This window comes from Paramormyrops kingsleyae, chromosome 6 (genome assembly GCF_048594095.1).
Source record: "Paramormyrops kingsleyae isolate MSU_618 chromosome 6, PKINGS_0.4, whole genome shotgun sequence".
NCBI classification, from domain to species: Eukaryota; Metazoa; Chordata; class Actinopteri; order Osteoglossiformes; family Mormyridae; genus Paramormyrops; species Paramormyrops kingsleyae.
Genome location: NC_132802.1, coordinates 20,175,031 through 20,191,586, shown reverse-complemented (window position 1 = coordinate 20,191,586; position 16,556 = coordinate 20,175,031). Strand labels below are relative to the sequence as shown.

Here is a 16,556-nt window from a genome sequence, read left to right as displayed (position 1 = left end):
GTAGGGTGGGAGGGGGGGGTGGCGGAGCATAGGGCTTAATTCTTCAGCACTGTTTCCTGGTTCCCATAATTCCCTAGCAATCACTTATATGATTTCTTTTGCACTGTGTGGAAGAGCATCCTGTTGTGTCATCCCAAACTGGGATCCTCAAGAGGTTGTCACTGTAGCATTATGGGACTGAAGACGCACCCCAATGTTTATCTGTTTTATTTATTTTTTTGTTTTACCTAGTCATTTTCAATGGAGAGTGATTTTGTATTAGCACCCCCGACTTTTTACATTTTTTATTATTCTTTTCAGAAGCACCCCACCCCCAAAAAAAGTAAAAAGAAAAATTCTGCATCCACTGAGTATTTGGTGTGCCAAATCAAAAGCTGACACTTGGAATGTGCCATCCTTGGTCAGTTCTGTCCCTTACTCTTATGGGTCATTCTGATTGCTGTAACTGTCCTCCCTAATGTGTAGTTACTCTAAAGCCTGAAAGAGCACAGGCAAGAAAATTGGGGGCATAACTTAAAAACAATAAAAAAATAATAATAATAATACTAAATAGTAGAATGGCAGAGTTTATCAGAGTGGGTAAATATGGGTAAGGCTGCTATCAAAAGTTTTGAATTTATTTAGTCAAAGGTATGGTGGGTAGTGCTAATCGTTTGGGGGGGGGGGGTGCTGAAGGCTAACACTGAATGACTGTCTCTGACATTAGGCTTGCCTGCTGATTCTGTGGGTAGCACTGCTACCTGAGGTTTGAGCCCTACTTCAGCTCTGGCTGTTAGGGGTTTGCGTGCTCCGCCTGTGCCGCCTGTGCTGTGAGGGTTGCCTCTGGTTCTCCAGTTTCCTCCTGCATTCCAGAGACATGTAGTTAGGCTAACTGACATCTCCAGATTGTCCATAGTGTGTGTGTGTGTGTGTGTGTGTGTGTGTGTATTTGTGCTCTTCACCTTTTGCCCTGTGCTCCCTTTTGCCCCCAACCCTAACCTGTGTAAGCAGTTGGAAGATGGATGGATACCATTGCCATTATAATTTTTATGATTATTCTTTAAACTCTAATGGATATCTGTAGCCATTCTTTGGAATGAGGACAAAGGAGAACAAACCAGGCAGGGGACTCCGTGTGACAGAGCATCTTTCTTGTGCTCCCTGCCTCCACAGTGCACAATCACAGATTCAAAGAGAGCATCTTTCTCCTATTTATTTTGAAAGAAAATGGCTTGTGTTCAAATTATGATAGATAGGTGTGTGTGTGTGGGGGGGGTGGGGTTGTTAAGGTAGCAGAGGACTGCCTTTTGCATAGTGCTTCTCTTTTTTTAGATGAAACTGCTTCAGCTCATTGGTAAACATGGGCCATTGGTATCTCCAGCTGAATTCCCACCAGTTTGCAGAGTGTTTAGCTGCTTCTTCTCAGTCCAAGTTCCCAACTCTCTAACCACCAGGCAAATGGTGGTTAGAGAGGAAGATGACGGCAGACGTCGTATGTGAGCCCTCTCCTTAGAACGTCCCATTCTCTAACTCAGGTAGTAGCTTGACAAGCGCCAAAACAGAACTTCATATGTGGTAACAACTCTCTGGATCCCTACATCATCCTTCAGTTACTTAGGTGGAATTAAGGGTGTGCAGAACATCATACAAAAGGAATGTTTAGAATAAGCATTTTAAGAACTTTCCAGCTCAATTTGGTCAATTAATACATTTGGATATTTGTTTGTCCCCCATATTTAAGTTTCATGAGCAGTGGTAACATTAATTATAACCTATGCCAAATGCATAGATGGATGGGAAGATTTTCTCATTCTAATTTATCTTTGCCCCTAGTCCTTACCACCAGAGTGAATAATCTACTTACATGACTGCATTGTCTTTTATTTAAATTTAAATGCAGCTTCCCCTTATTTCACCCATGTTGTAGCAATGTCGTTTCTGAAGAGATTTTGAGCAACTGAATATCATAACCAGCCATTAACTTAAAGCCATAACCTGCAGTGTCGAGTCTTGAATGTATATCTAGCAGTTTCTTTTGTAATGTCATCAACTGTTAGTTGCCTTTTTAATCTGTGATTTTCATTTTCAAGTAACTGTCTCCAGAAATTACCTGTGATATTCCTGTATAATTTAGATCATTTAAAAATAGTGAGCATTTTAGATGGAATTTCTGATGGATTATTGCCTTTGGTGCATCATCTGCGAAAAATTGGTTCAACGGCATTGCCCTCCTTAGCAAAAACTCCCGAGTCACTTTTTTGACCATGTCGTCATTCATCTTATATCAGTGGAGTTTGAATATGACGCTGTCCTTAGTTGCCATGGTGACAGAATTACACGGAAGCACGAAAATATTAATAAACATAACTATCACCACTGAAAATATTTTTAATGAAATGACTCAAATGCTTGTTTTATTTGAACTGCACTTAAAATATAACCGATGGTAGCCCGTCGAGAAACAATGACTTTACACTTTTTATACATTTAAGAGTAAGCTATTTTTAAAGTAGCCAGTGTTAACACTTTTTTTTTTTTTTTAACAAATTAACACAATTCATCCAATGGCTGATTTCATTTCATAATTCAACATTTTAATATAATATACGCTGCAACCACAGAATGCATTACATGTCATGTGTTTTGGTAGGTGACCTCTGGGGTTGTGTGAAGGACTTATGGGAAATGAAGTGCTTTAACATTACGTACAAAAAGCCTTCATTTTAATTTAAACGGGGACTGAAATGCAAGCTTTATTTACTTTGAATTTCAGCTAATTTTACATATTGTTGCGCGACCGTTTCCCCCCCATATACCTGTGTCTCTGTACTGAATCGTATTATAACTGAGTTGTGTAGCTGTTTTCTGCAAATACTCGTGCCCAGGGATAAGTTCTTGCTACTGCTAATAATACAAAAATTCTAGTATTTCTTCGACCTAGGATGTTTAGATACCAGTAGCATGATGTAATCGGCTAAAGATTAAACGCGGTTCTAATTACTTGCTGAAGGACTGCTACAGAAAAAAAAATATATGAAGCAAAATGCTGCCTTTGTCGAGAATCGTGCGAAGAAAGGTATGCTGACCCAAATTACTTGCCCTTTGTTACAGAACGAGGTGATATGACTACATGTCCCGGCATTCATGTGACGTTGATGGCGTCACGGTGAATATATATGGCTACTGTGTAGCATTCCAAACGCTATTGTTACATTGTAACAAACCGGGCAGCAGAAGGGGAGAAGATCTACGATTTTCCCCAATATTCTGGAAATCTTGCGCCGGGAAATGCAAAATTACAACACCATCAAAGAAGAGAAACAGACGATACATTTGGAAACTACATACGCGTAACAAGACCGCCCTGATTACAAAAAACGAACAGGGTGCAGCGGACTGTACAGTAAATACACGCATTTTTAAAAGGATCAACGAGAGAAGAGAAAACAATAAACACCCTTCTGTTATTTCGCAAGCGAGAGAAAAATATACAAAATAAAACATTTAACACAACTGTGGGAAGTCTTCTTATTGCTTGCCCCGGGTTGATCGGTATAGCTGAACCATTTTTCTGCCATAACGCAAAATTGCACATATTCTAGCAGCTCTAAAACAACCGAACGTATTTTTTTCTGTCTAGTTCTAACGCACAGTCCTAAAGTAACATTTCACAGCAACGTGCGCAGGACAATATCACTACTTACAAATGTCTGCGGTTTTTCTTCGACAGATCTGATACGATAATTTCTTTATTCGCATAGGCGTTCGTTGTACTCAAAGCAGATAGTGGGACGGAAAAAAGCAAGATCAGAACAACAATATAAAAAGAAAAGTGCAGGGACTTGGTAATTATACTCAGAGAATCAGAGGCCGGCGAGACCGATCTCCGTTCCTCTCAAGGTAAGGAGTCCGAGGGCTTTGGGGTTCCTGACAGTTTGCCAAATGCCATATTTGAGAGAAAGACTGAATGAATAGCGTGTGGAAGCAGGGCGTGCTGCCTGGTTTGCCTTGAGTTAGTCTGCTGATGTCTATTAGTGGAGGAGAGCTGGTGCTTTATCGCCAATACCTGACTGCTGTGGTTTCTCCAATAACTGTTTAAACATCTGCCGTATTTCACTACGCACGCCCATTTAGCTTTTACATTTAACCTTGCCCCCATACTTACGAAGGGACCCGACGAATAGATGGCTGAGATACCGAAGACACCAATGTCTTTAAAAGAAATGCTTTTATTTTCGGTTTCAACTGTGCCACTTGGAACCAGTATTATAATGTATTTCTATGTAAAAAAAAAAAAAATCTTCAGTATTATGTGCAGGACTGGATACTTGCTGACCTTACGTACTGCCTTTTTTTTACAATTAGGTTCGTCTCTTCGCGGTTGGGCCACGTTTATGTGTTACGGAGTTCATTTAACCGTTTAATATAACCGTAAACGTTTAAGGCAGCTTTACATGGAAATTTATACAGTAATCTAAAGATAAGAACACATTTTCTCATGAGTCTGCATGGTTCTCTTTATTATTGGCATAGTGGCCAGATTCCGTAACTCCTTGTTATCCGTAAATTTTCATGACTGGAACCTTATCAAAAACGGTGACTCAGACTAACCTCGATCAAATCCAAGAATATATCGTAACAATCCACCAGGCAGCAAATTGCCATTTAACCTTGTCCGAGTTGTCATATGACTCTTTAGACCCGCCGTGACAGTGAAACGTAGGGCCCTACTGTTGCACTGTTGTTTTGTTTGATGTGCAGGCCTGTGTTGTCCTGGCTGATGGATTTGGGGGTATCCATGTCTAAAAAGGAATGTGTGATGGAAGAAACATGTGTAATGCGTGCAAAGAAAGTCCTAAGTGTATCACCGCAACAGCGGGTCAGATTCTCAAGGAAGCATAGGACTGTGGCAAGGTGAGAGACATGGCCTAGGTGTGAGAGGGAGACTTTGGGATGCTTTAACCAGAAATTCCAGTGAAAAATGTATTTCTGCTTCAGCTTGTGGGCAGCTGACTGTCCACCAAATGCAGTAAGTTCTTAAAAAAGAAATGGGATTTTTTTTCCATTGCAATGGATGTAGTTCTGTAGTGTTCAAAATTACACAAAACACCACTCGGAGATAATCTGTTATAGAGGGGCTGTCATACACGGTTCTGCTGGGCTGTATGTGCAGCTTTTGGTTGCAGTCCTTTCTCTTACGGACCGTGGCACATTCATAATGATTTTACATGACAAAGAGTGTTTAAATATGCATTCCGATACAGCATGTTACCAGTGTAATTTTGAGAAAAGGCATTGATAGGAGCAGCTGGCAAATTTAACCACAGACTACAGTGACTGAAGCTTACCTAAGAAGTGATGGTTGCATACTAACAATGTACCTGCATCTCCTGAACTATGTGCTTTATTCTGATAAGAGACAAGCCATTTTGAAATATATTGAAAGGTGAAGCTATCTGATGTCATACTGGGTAAACTATGCTATATAAATAGATGTATATCTCACATTGGCTATATATAAATGTATGTCATATTAATCAAAGTGGTAACAAGATATTATGTGAATCCTAATTATGTTTCACTAATCCACCTAAAGACAGAACATATTTCAGGCACTGTAGGGGGTGGTCTCTGGAAAGTGGCTGTGAATTAGCAGACTTAGGAAGATTAGCATATTCGGATAGCATTTTACAGGGTTTTGGGGGGTCAGCTGTTTCTGTTCATTTATTACTCTTAGAGAAAGGGAGCCTTTTTCTGTCATAAGGAAGAAAGAGCATTCAGTGACCTGCCGCTTTCTCCCATCTTTCTGACACTGTGGGGGAAAAAGTATCCCCAGAATAATTCCATTGTCTCCCCAAATTAAAGATTTGGAAAGTTGTCATTGTATAACTTGGGTGTCTTATCTTTGTTTTGTTTCAGAAGATGTAGTCTCAATCCGGATTACAGGATATTCATTTTTTGCTAACAGTCAGCTCTTAATTGCAATAAATGATGATTCTGAATGATTTATTTATTTACCTCACCTACTGATATTCATGGCAGAAGCGAGGGTGCTGGACAAAGTCGCGCCTATTTCATAAAACCTTTCTCTCCATTATTCTCCATATTCTAAGCGCTGGCGCCTTTGCAGTTGAATATGCAGTTCAGGAATTAGATTTCAAACAAGAAGGTGCTATAGGTACAGTGTGGAACCTCAGAGAACCTGTAAGCATAAACAGATAGTATTTTGTAGATGTCTGAGCAGTGCCTTGTCATGTGCCTAGTCACATGACCCTCGGTTAATTTTCTTGCGCCAGTGCTGCTTCAGAAACCCCATTTATGCGTCTCTGGCAAATCACAGCTTGGCAGGGAGAACTTTCGAGAATAGTGAACCATCGTTTCTGAACATGTCAGTCTCCCACGATTGGCTTATGAGACATGGTGGGCATTGAATGCCTCTTACTTCTTGCAATGCTGTCATTCAATGGCTATAAAAACTTTGATAGCAAGTCTTTGGTGAGCCCTCTATGCACTTTCATGAACACAAGTATTACTATAGTCTCCAAAACCATGTGAGGAATCACAGTTAGAAATTTAAGTCTTGCTGCTACTGTGAGAAATCAGTTGACGAGAAATGGGAAATGGAAAGCATTGAAGAAAAAGCATTGTTTTGTATTTTATTTTTATATTTTTTTTTACAATAATTAGTATAAAATTCAATAATCCTATTTTGAGAAAAAATTTAAGTTGAAGTATCGGAGAGAGCTAGTTTCCAAAGGCACACATTCTTGCATGTCTGTATTTCCCTCCATAATGGGGCATTTGGGTTCACACGGACAACTCATTGCTTGTCTTTGAGATGAATTATTTTGGACAAAGCAACTTTTTCCCATTGGCGGTAGATAAAATTGGAGAATGTTATGATAGAGTGTCATGTTTGTAGGTCCTCAAGATTACTCAGAGTAGGGTGATTCACATGCTATTTTGGACTGTTGAATTTCTGTGCCTATGATAGTCTTTTTACTAGATAATTAAATGCAATCTTATGCTTTTTGATTTTGTATAGAGACATTGGCTCATTCTGGTAGTTGTAACATTAATCTTTAGCCTCATGTTTGCCTCCAGGCAGCCATGTAAATTTTGTTAATTGTGCTTTTTTGTTTAATAAAGTTGCACCCCAATGGTGATGCTTTACTGGAAAGTTCATTCAGCCCTGAAAATGTGAAGCGATGTTGTATCTATCAAAAGCATCTTACTGGGAGACTAGCCAAAGATGGAGACCCACCTAGACTGACCACAGTATCCCAGTGTAATGTCTGTTATTGAAAAGAAGGGCTCTGGATAGAGGCACGGATATAAGGAAAGGGCCTGCACATTCGTTCCAGTGCAGCTTATATAAACTGTGCTTTTCCAGTTGTCATGGTAACATTTTCTGACTTCTCGGTCTAAATGTAATTTTCGTATTAGACAGGAGGGGGGGTGCAACCGAGACAGAAAGCGGAACAGAGCGAAGGTAATGTTATTTTTGGGTATTTTAGAATAATCACACCTAACTGGCCTTTGTTTAATGGGGGGGAGAGACATAACTGACCTAAATGTTAGGAGTCACATACACGTGCTGTGTATGTGAGAGCCCCCCCCCCCCCCCGGCCCCTGCACCCAACCCCATATCCATGTTCACAACAATAAATTGCTCACCAATGCCTTACACACTTTATTCCTCTACTAGTGTCCTTGTGAATGATATTCGGTTGTTTTGGACTTAACTTGTGAACAAGTGCTCATACAGCCCTGTGCGAAAGTCTTAGGCAGCCAAAGGGAATGATGCTAAATTGATCTTCATGTTGGTGTAAAACTGCTATTATGCCTGTCAGAGTGTGTTAGCTTAGCCATTTCAAAACCTCTTCTAAAATCACCCCATTATTTCCAGCAGTCATACAGTCCAGCCATGTATTTTTTCACTCAACCACTAGCTCACCTAGTGCATCTAATCAGTAGATCACTGACTTTTTTTTAACGAATTAAGTTAATTAATTAAATGGTAACATTGAATAAACACTTGAAATGGCTGGGGTGCCCCTGAGGAGAGGTTAGGGAGCCGAATTGGTGTTCATCTAGCCATCCAACTAGATATCAGTAACTTTCTGGAGAACATAAGACATTTTTACTAGTTTTTATTGTGTTGCTCTTAATTTTTATATGTTGTAATGTTAAATTGTGCTTTTTTTTTTGTTCTGAGGTCATTTGCACTTACTACCCACTTAAATAGCTTTAAACATTTTTTTTCACAGTACTGCAAATTCATCCTCACTGGGTGGCAGATCAGCTTCAACTCTGGTAACAAGCGGCAGGTGCCGTGGTTGTTAAGGTAGTGGATTTCTAACAAAGAGGGGGCTATTTAGCCGTTTTACCTTGTGGGGTGGCTCTGTGTCGGGTGTGACTTATCTTTTGGGGACATGTATGGCCACTGTGCTGAACTGTGCGGCTGATTTAATCCAGAATGCATTCATTCCATGTGCAAAACTGATTTTACTATGCCTGAGTACATGAACGAATACACACACACACACACACACGCTCTTATTGAAGAACCTATTTATCACAAACTGCATTTACATGCCATTAGGTCAAATGCTTATTTTCTGTGTTGTATCCTTTTAGTAGGGCTGAGCTAAATTTAAGGGACACTGTACTGAAATGACTGTTTGAGTAGACGCACCAATAAGGAAAGCTGTACTTTAACTGCTCGGTGTCCTACCGGTCAGGTTGGAGTCTACAGCGAGGAGCCGGAACAGCGGGGGCAGCCAAGCGGCTACAGCCAAGGTTTGTTATTCCCTGTGATTTTTTAAAACACTCTAAATGCATTTTAAGAAGTTTCAGCACCCACAGAACTGTGTGTTACGTTTACAACTCAGTCACAGATTAAACCATTTAGCATGCTGAATAGCTGATATTTGGTAAGTGGTGTTTGCCTGTCTTCTGAATTTCACAGTATCCTCTCTGATTTTCCAGCATGCCTCTCTGGTCACTTAAAGCTGGCTTTTATGTAAAATGTGCCAGCTTACACTTGCAGATGAACACTTAATGTAGCTGTTAGGGGACGTCCATAATTTAAGCAGAAGATCACATTTTATAAGTATATGAATTATGATTTTATTTTTTTGGAGGCTTCTTGGAAAACGACTAGCAATCACTGATGTTTGTGCAGTAGTGTTGTGCGATTCTCTGCTGCTTCCGGGCCTGTTTGTTATGTCAGTCACGCCGTCTCTTCTTTCAAAGTGTTGGACACGCAAATGTAAGGGAGGGGAGACACGTTTCTCTGGCCCTTCTCTGGACTACATCCGTGACTCCTGGCCTCCCGCATGCTTGTCAGCTCTTGACCGCTTGTATTCATCTCTCTGTCCCCACAGTTGGGTCAGGAGCCATGGAGGTGGTGTCCGTGCTCGGCCTGAAGAGGAGGTTTGAGGAGGTGGACAGTGGCTCCCCTTGCTCCACCCCCAAGGACTCGGATGACGACATCTCCAGCAGCGACAGCGCCGACAGCTGCGACAGCCTCAACGCCCCCTCCACCACCTTGCTCTCGCGTAAGGACCCCCATCCCATTGCCGGTGGCCTGTTTCCATATAACCAGGAAATTGACAGCTGTCATATCAGAAAGGCCCACTAGATGGAGTCGGGAAACAAAGAGCAGGGATCTTTTTCTTAAAGAAGATGGAACTGCTTCAAAGACCCAGGTGTCCACACCATGATTCACTCTCACACTTTCTCGTTGATTGTCCCCATGCTACTGGCTGCAGCAGATCTTGTTTTTAATGGGGGGACGGCAGTGTAATGACTGTGCGCTGGCATGTGAGAACATCTGCGCACAATTGAGCCTCGTTCAGGTTCCTCACGCCGTCCGCGCCTCTTTAGCGTGACACATCTAGAGATGCATATTTAGGACACTTATCTATTCGTTTAATTTTGTGTGTTTATGGAATTTATGCCCTCTCATGCCATCTCCATGGAAACCTGTATAGGAGCCGCCCCTTTTCCCTGTCAGCCCTCCCTGCTATCGGTTCTCCGTTTGTCCTACACCTGTGGCCTCGCTTTACTTCACTCTTTACTCACGTTCATTGCAGTGATGGTCATTAGGAGCTCATTTATAGTTAGTTTTTCGGTTTTTCCACGTATCGTCCGTTTGTAACCCGGAGTTTTCTGCTCTGTCCACGCGGATACCGCCCAGCCACCTCCATCCTCAGGCAGCACAAGCCGCCGCCGGGCCCCAAGAGGGTGCGATTCGACGCGGTCACCGTCTACTACTTCTCACGGCGGCAGGGCTTCACCAGCGTGCCCAGCCAGGGCGGCAGCTCCCTGGGCATGGCACGCCGGCACACCACCATCCGCCGCTACACCCTCGGCGAGTTCGCCCGCGAGCAGGAGAGCAGCCACCGGCAGGCGCTGCGTCAGCACCTGCGCCAAGAGAAACTGGACGCTCGCAAGCGGAAGGTGAGTAGTGGAAGGAGCCAGGACAGCCATATTACCTCAGTCCTCATTGCCAGTGACGTCCCGAGCCAGTATCAAAGATCAGAATCGGGGCAGATCCAGGAATTTTTAATTGATCAGTATCACTTGTCACAGCCCGATCTGTTTCATTTACCACATCCACCTAATTTATGTAAGTTGCACAGATTTTAAGTTCTCGCATGGCTTGAAACTACAAACTATCGTGACATCAGCCATGGGGAAAATCTTTAAACTGGAAACTCAAAGTGTCCCAACAGTTACCTGCAATGTTTGCAATGGCATCCCCTCGCGGAGAGGCAGCAAAAGAGTATCACTTAATACAACTTAATTAGGCACTTCCTGAAAAATCACAAGGAAGAATACTGCAACATCGTGAGGCTCACTCCGACAAAGAATGCACCGGTGCCTACTGTACTTGTTGACGACCATATTGCCTCAGTACCCCTTGGCGGCCATATTGCCTCGGTACCCCTTGGCGGCCATATTGCCTCGGTACCCCTTGGCGGCCATATTGCCTCGGTACCCCTTGGCGGCCATATTGCCTCGGTACCCCTTGGCGGCCATATTGCCTCGGTACCCCTTGGCGGCCATATTGCCTCGGTACCCCTTGGCGGCCATATTGCCTCGGTACCCCTTGGCGGCCATATTGCCTCGGTACCCCTTGGCGGCCATATTGCCTCGGTACCCCTTGGCGGCCATATTGCCTCGGTACCCCTTGGCGGCCATATTGCCTCGGTACCCCTTGGCGGCCATATTGCCTCGGTACCCCTTGACGGCCATATTGCCTCGGTACCCCTTGGCGGCCATATTGCCTCGGTACCCCTTGGCGGCCATATTGCCTCGGTACCCCTTGGCGGCCATATTGCCTCGGTACCCCTTGGCGGCCATATTGCCTCGGTACCCCTTGGCGGCCATATTGCCTCGGTACCCCTTGGCGGCCATATTGCCTCGGTACCCCTTGGCGGCCATATTGCCTCGGTACCCCTTGGCGGCCATATTGCCTCGGTACCCCTTGGCGGCCATATTGCCTCGGTACCCCTTGGCGGCCATATTGCCTCGGTACCCCTTGGCGGCCATATTGCCTCGGTACCCCTTGGCGGCCATATTGCCTCGGTACCCCTTGGCGGCCATATTGCCTCGGTACCCCTTGGCGGCCATATTGCCTCGGTACCCCTTGGCGGCCATATTGCCTCGGTACCCCTTGACGGCCATATTGCCTCGGTACCCCTTGGCGGCCATATTGCCTCGGTACCCCTTGGCGGCCATATTGCCTCGGTACCCCTTGGCGGCCATATTGCCTCGGTACCCCTTGGCGGCCATATTGCCTCGGTACCTCTTGGCGGCCATATTGCCTCGGTACCTCTTGGCGGCCATATTGCCTCAGTACCCCTTGGCGGCCATATTGCCTCAGTACCCCTTGGCGGCCATATTGCCTCAGTACCCCTTGGCGGCCATATTGCCTCAGTTCTCATTGTTGCCCTGGTTACGAATAATGTAGCTCTGTTTCTTTCCCAGTGTGCTCCCCCTGTAGGTGAGCTTGTGAAAAGCTAGTCTTTTTATCAATATCAACATGTCCACATTTGGAAGAGTTCTTTGGATTCCAGACCCTATGGTGTCTCTCTGCTCTTGACTGGCGACATAACAGATGTGTCTCCTGAACCCGCAGCTCACGAGAAACGGCACGGTGGCATGCGCGGCTGCCGACACGCTGACCTTGGACGACGTGTCAGACGAAGACCTGGACGTCGAGGGCATGGAGGTGGACGACTGCTTCTTCCTGCAGCCGCTGCCCACTAAGAGGCGGCGGGCACTGCTCCGGGCCTCGGGCATAGTGCGCATCGATGCCCGCGAGAAGGCGGAGCTGCGAGCCATTCGCCTCTCGCGGGAGGAATGTGGCTGCGACTGCCGCTCATACTGTGATCCGCGGCGGTGCGGCTGCAGCCAGGCAGGCATCAAGTGCCAGGTGAGGCGAGGAAGTGGTGTGGAGGCAAGCTGGCCCTGTCGCTGTGGCTTATTACTCTGCATAATATTACAGACCATTATCAGATTGTATCCCAGAAATTCTAGGGGTAGTTTTACTTGCACAAAAATGTTCTGAAGGCAGAAAGAGAACCAATCAGATTGTAGAGGAGGTGGGGTCGACCAGCAGATATCTTGGTCCCGCCTCCTCTGGTTGCTTTGACCCACCTACTCTGCAATCTGATTAGTTCAGAGAGATAACCAATCATTTTTTTTGTGTAAGTAAAACTCCCACAGGCCACATAAATGTACATTCCACCAGCTTACAGGGTTCGAGAATTGTACAGAATTTCTTGAAAAGGTGCTTGTGAATTGCAGCAGATCCGAGGGAGAGCCTGTATAGACCCGTTGTCTGCACTGTATGTGTTTCCTCTGCGAGTGACCGATTGGATTACCGATGTCGCAGTAGTGCAGCAGTCGGGCTGTAGTGAACTCTCTCCCTGCCCCCCGGCAGGTGGATCGCCTGTCCTTCCCCTGCGGATGCTCGCGGGACGGCTGTGGCAACACAGCGGGCCGCATCGAGTTCAACCCCCTCCGTGTGCGGACGCACTACCTGCACACCATCATGAAACTGGGCCTGGAGGAGAGGCGGCTGCTGGTGCCGCGGCCCGGGGAGGGGGCCCAGGGGGCCCAAGAACCTCCTACCTCTGCTGCTAGCACCTCTGTGGACCCATCTCCAGGGGCCTCGGTCCTCTCCGACGCGGGGCTGGACGCAGGCACACTGGGCGCGCCCACGGACGGCCTGGAGGTGGACTACGTGGCCCAGCGGGACAGCTTGGCTCTGGAGAACGAGGCAGCCGTGTTGCATCTGCAGAGCGCCGAGGAACAAGAGCGGCGGAACCGTGAGCAGGAGCAAGAGGAGGGCGAGACTGGTGAGGTCCAGTGCGGACTGGGCCAACCGGGCCTGTGCCTGCTAGCAGAGCCCCCGCAGGACGGGGAGGCTGTGGAGCAGGGTGCAGGGCCCTTCCTCATCCAGGGGACCTTCCCAGCAGGGGGCTCCCTGCTCTGCTTTACAGAAAGCCAGCTTGAGGCTCATCATCAGGCCCTTCTGAAAGAGCCCTCCTCTCTGGTTTACTACCAGATGGGGCACGAGGAGCCTCTGGCATTTCCGGAGGAACATCCTGGAGCAGGCGGTGATGGAGAGAGTGACGAAGGAGTAGCACAAGAACACAAGAGCTGCCAGCAAGGATTGGCAGAGAAAGAGCCGGCTGCAGGTTCGAGTTCAGGAGACGACGTGCAAATAGACAAGGGACAGTTCGCTTATGACAACGAGTCCCCGCAAAAAACTCCCGCTGTGTGCCAGGGAAACAGCCATTCTGCCTTCGAGGGGTTTGGAGATGGAGACCCATTGTCTTCCCAGGCCTAACTTCCTTAGGTTTTGCAGATGTTTTGCACAATAAAGTATATTGCCTACCTTAAGTAGAATATTAACAAAAAATCTTAAAATTGCAAATAATAATATTATAATCAGTTTTCTTTAGAGACAAGCATGTATATTAGACAATAACATAGAGGGAAGTGGTCCTGGTGGCAGGACACAAAAGTCTTTATTTCCCACTGTGCAATCTGTCATATAAGAAGGAGCTGAATCTTAACAGCCAATCAGAGGAAGGCAGTTTCCCCCCCTGATGTGGTTCAGCTAAGGAGCCTGTAGGGGCTGTTACAGGCTTATTCAGTGGTTCCCATCTTTGTCTCAAGTAAGCACTGACTTCAAGACATGCCTTTACTTATTTCCATTTTCGTATACAAATACATTGTTGGTAATACCTCATTTAGTGGTGATTCGAAGGAAAGAAATACATGGACACTGTTTTTAAGTTGTCAGAGGTCAGCTGTGCTCTCTGAGGCTGTAGGTGGACCACTGAGTGCCCATGTGAAACCAACTTACTCCTGGAGATACTTGGTATAAATATAATGTACTGTACAGCGTTCTGAGGTAGAGGGTCACTCGCACCTTTTTTTTGGGTGAGGTTGGGCTCAGGACCCTCTTGCATTGAGAGTGAAGACAAGTCAAATGCACACGTTTTTACGTTTGCCTAGGTTTTAATTTTCCAAAACATTTTTTTTCTTTTATTATTGCATTATGATAATCAAAATTACAGTCCATCTGCCTTTGTTGACGCGTATACGTATTTTATTGAAACGCAACATGCGCCAGACTGAGTTCCGGCAGCCGAGGCAGTCCTACCGCAGCGTTGTGCCCTGCTCATGTCCGGTATTTATTTCCGTCGTGGTCGATAAAGGAGGCTGAAAAAGCCACGACACTAACAAATGGGTCACTAATTCATTTGTCCTAAAACTTTTGTTCCATAACTTAAATGATGCTCGTGTGCATTTGTGGGATAATTTTGACAGTTAATGAATAAAATCTTTTTTAAAAGTGAGCCATTACCTCCAATGGAGAGGGTGGAAAAAAATATTGAAGGGGGAATTTAATATTTCTCCGTTGGCTGTTACTGGAATGTGTCTTTGGTTGTTTCTTGAGGTAAAAAAAAAACCAAAAACCTGGACAGATCTCATCTGTCAAAAATGAACAAATGAATGGAAGTGAAAAATGCGTAGATCATTTACAGTTATACTTGGGTTTTAGTATAAAAAGTGAGGCCTCCAACATTGGCAAGAAAATGTAGGACTTTTTTTTTTTTTTTTAAAGTAAATATATAAATTGATTTTGGTTACTTAATGTACAGTTACAAGAAGGCAAGTGTGTCGTATCACGTATACTGTGTTGTACCAGTGTATTGTAGCACATCATCCTATGTTTAAAAGGTTTTTATGAGTATTCCTCGTGGATGTCCAACATCTGCATTGGCCGTAACAATAATACGATATTATTTAAGTGAGATGTCTTCTGCACCATTTCTCCCACCGATAAGCACTCCGATTTCAGCAGCTACTCACTTGTCAGCCCACTTTATAACTTGTTTGTGAATTCAGTGTTTTTTTCCCGACACAATAAGGAAGGCGGAAATGCTAGCGAAGTTTGTCTGCAAACTTTTTTTTCTCAAATGTTATTTGTTTTATTATGGTTTTCCTTTACCTTTTAAAGGTCTGTATTTTATTTTCTTGTCTTGGTGTTACCCTTCATTGCTGGGGTTCATAATCTGTCAACAGTCTCTGTTATTTATACCAGCGTTGCATTTCTGTTTGATGTTTGTGACTTCAGTATCAGTTTGCCTATTCATTAAAACAATGTTAAAATGTCAAAGTCAAATTGAAATAAAAGTGACGCACATTTGGTTGTTTGAAGTACTGTACAATCTTACCTGCCAATCAATTTAAGAAACAGTGGATTCCATTTCTCCGCCTTTGTCTGGCATGTACACTGTAGTAAGAATTTGGGTTTTCAAATTTCAGTCTTGGTGTCTCCTAATTAGTTATAACTCTCTAATTAGTCGTCACTTTGTAAAATCCAATAATGAACGGAAAATTTAACACACAGAAACAAGCAGGCTAATCATCACACTTAGGTAAAGTTGCACATGCTATGTGACTATGTGTTAGGTGAAGACTGCCACATGGTGAAACAGGTGTAAAGCGTTCTGTATGAAAATATACTTATCGGTGACGTGTGTGGCTGAATATATCTGTAACTACATCTGTAATGGGCTGCGCTGGGGAATGAGGCAGTACCAGTGTGCTGGGGAATGAGGCAGTGCCAGTGCGCTGGGGAATGAGGCAGTGCCAGTGCGCTGGGGAATGAGGCAGTGCCAGTGCGCTGGGGAATGAGGCAGTGCCAGTGCGCTGGGGAATGAGGCAGTGCCAGTGCCCTCTGCATCCAGTCATCATTTCCATTCTTATCTGGAAACGCACTCTCAGGATAGGATGGTGTTCCTTGGGTTTCAGGATTTCAAGTCAATATTGCTCTCAAGAGCTGCACTTATCAACACTGCTGATAGACGCTGCACCACAAATGTCCACTTAACTATGTGTTCACTTAGTTGCGACGATGCTGGCAGGTCTCTAGGGAACCAGAACTTCTAGATGTAATATCTGATGGTAGAGCCAGAACATTCACATTGCCTGTTCTATGGGGAATAAAGTTGTAGTCGCAATATGCTTTCACAACATTA

At 44.7% G+C, this 16,556-nt stretch overlaps 1 protein-coding gene across 8 annotated transcripts; it reads left to right on the top strand.

Annotated features, from left to right (window-relative positions):
- The first annotated feature begins 15 nt into the window (after window positions 1–15).
- On the top strand, window positions 16–15,732 carry csrnp2 (cysteine-serine-rich nuclear protein 2). 8 transcript variants are annotated; one of them, XM_072713821.1, is made up of 8 exons: window positions 16–3,055; window positions 3,741–3,879; window positions 8,250–8,326; window positions 8,724–8,781; window positions 9,369–9,542; window positions 10,184–10,446; window positions 12,131–12,427; window positions 12,938–15,732. In XM_072713821.1, the coding sequence occupies exons 5-8, from the start codon at window positions 9,383–9,385 to the stop codon at window positions 13,847–13,849; spliced, it is 1,632 nt and encodes a 543-aa protein (XP_072569922.1). In that variant the 5' UTR covers window positions 16–3,055; window positions 3,741–3,879; window positions 8,250–8,326; window positions 8,724–8,781; window positions 9,369–9,382; the 3' UTR covers window positions 13,850–15,732. The 8 variants fall into 8 exon arrangements, with proteins under 8 accessions (XP_072569922.1, XP_023660771.2, XP_023660769.2 ...); XM_023805003.2 differs by lacking the exon at window positions 16–3,055 and adding an exon at window positions 3,070–3,531; XM_023805001.2 differs by lacking the exon at window positions 16–3,055 and adding an exon at window positions 7,426–7,471 and having other exon boundaries at window positions 3,070–3,879.
- The last annotated feature ends 824 nt before the right edge of the window (window positions 15,733–16,556 follow it).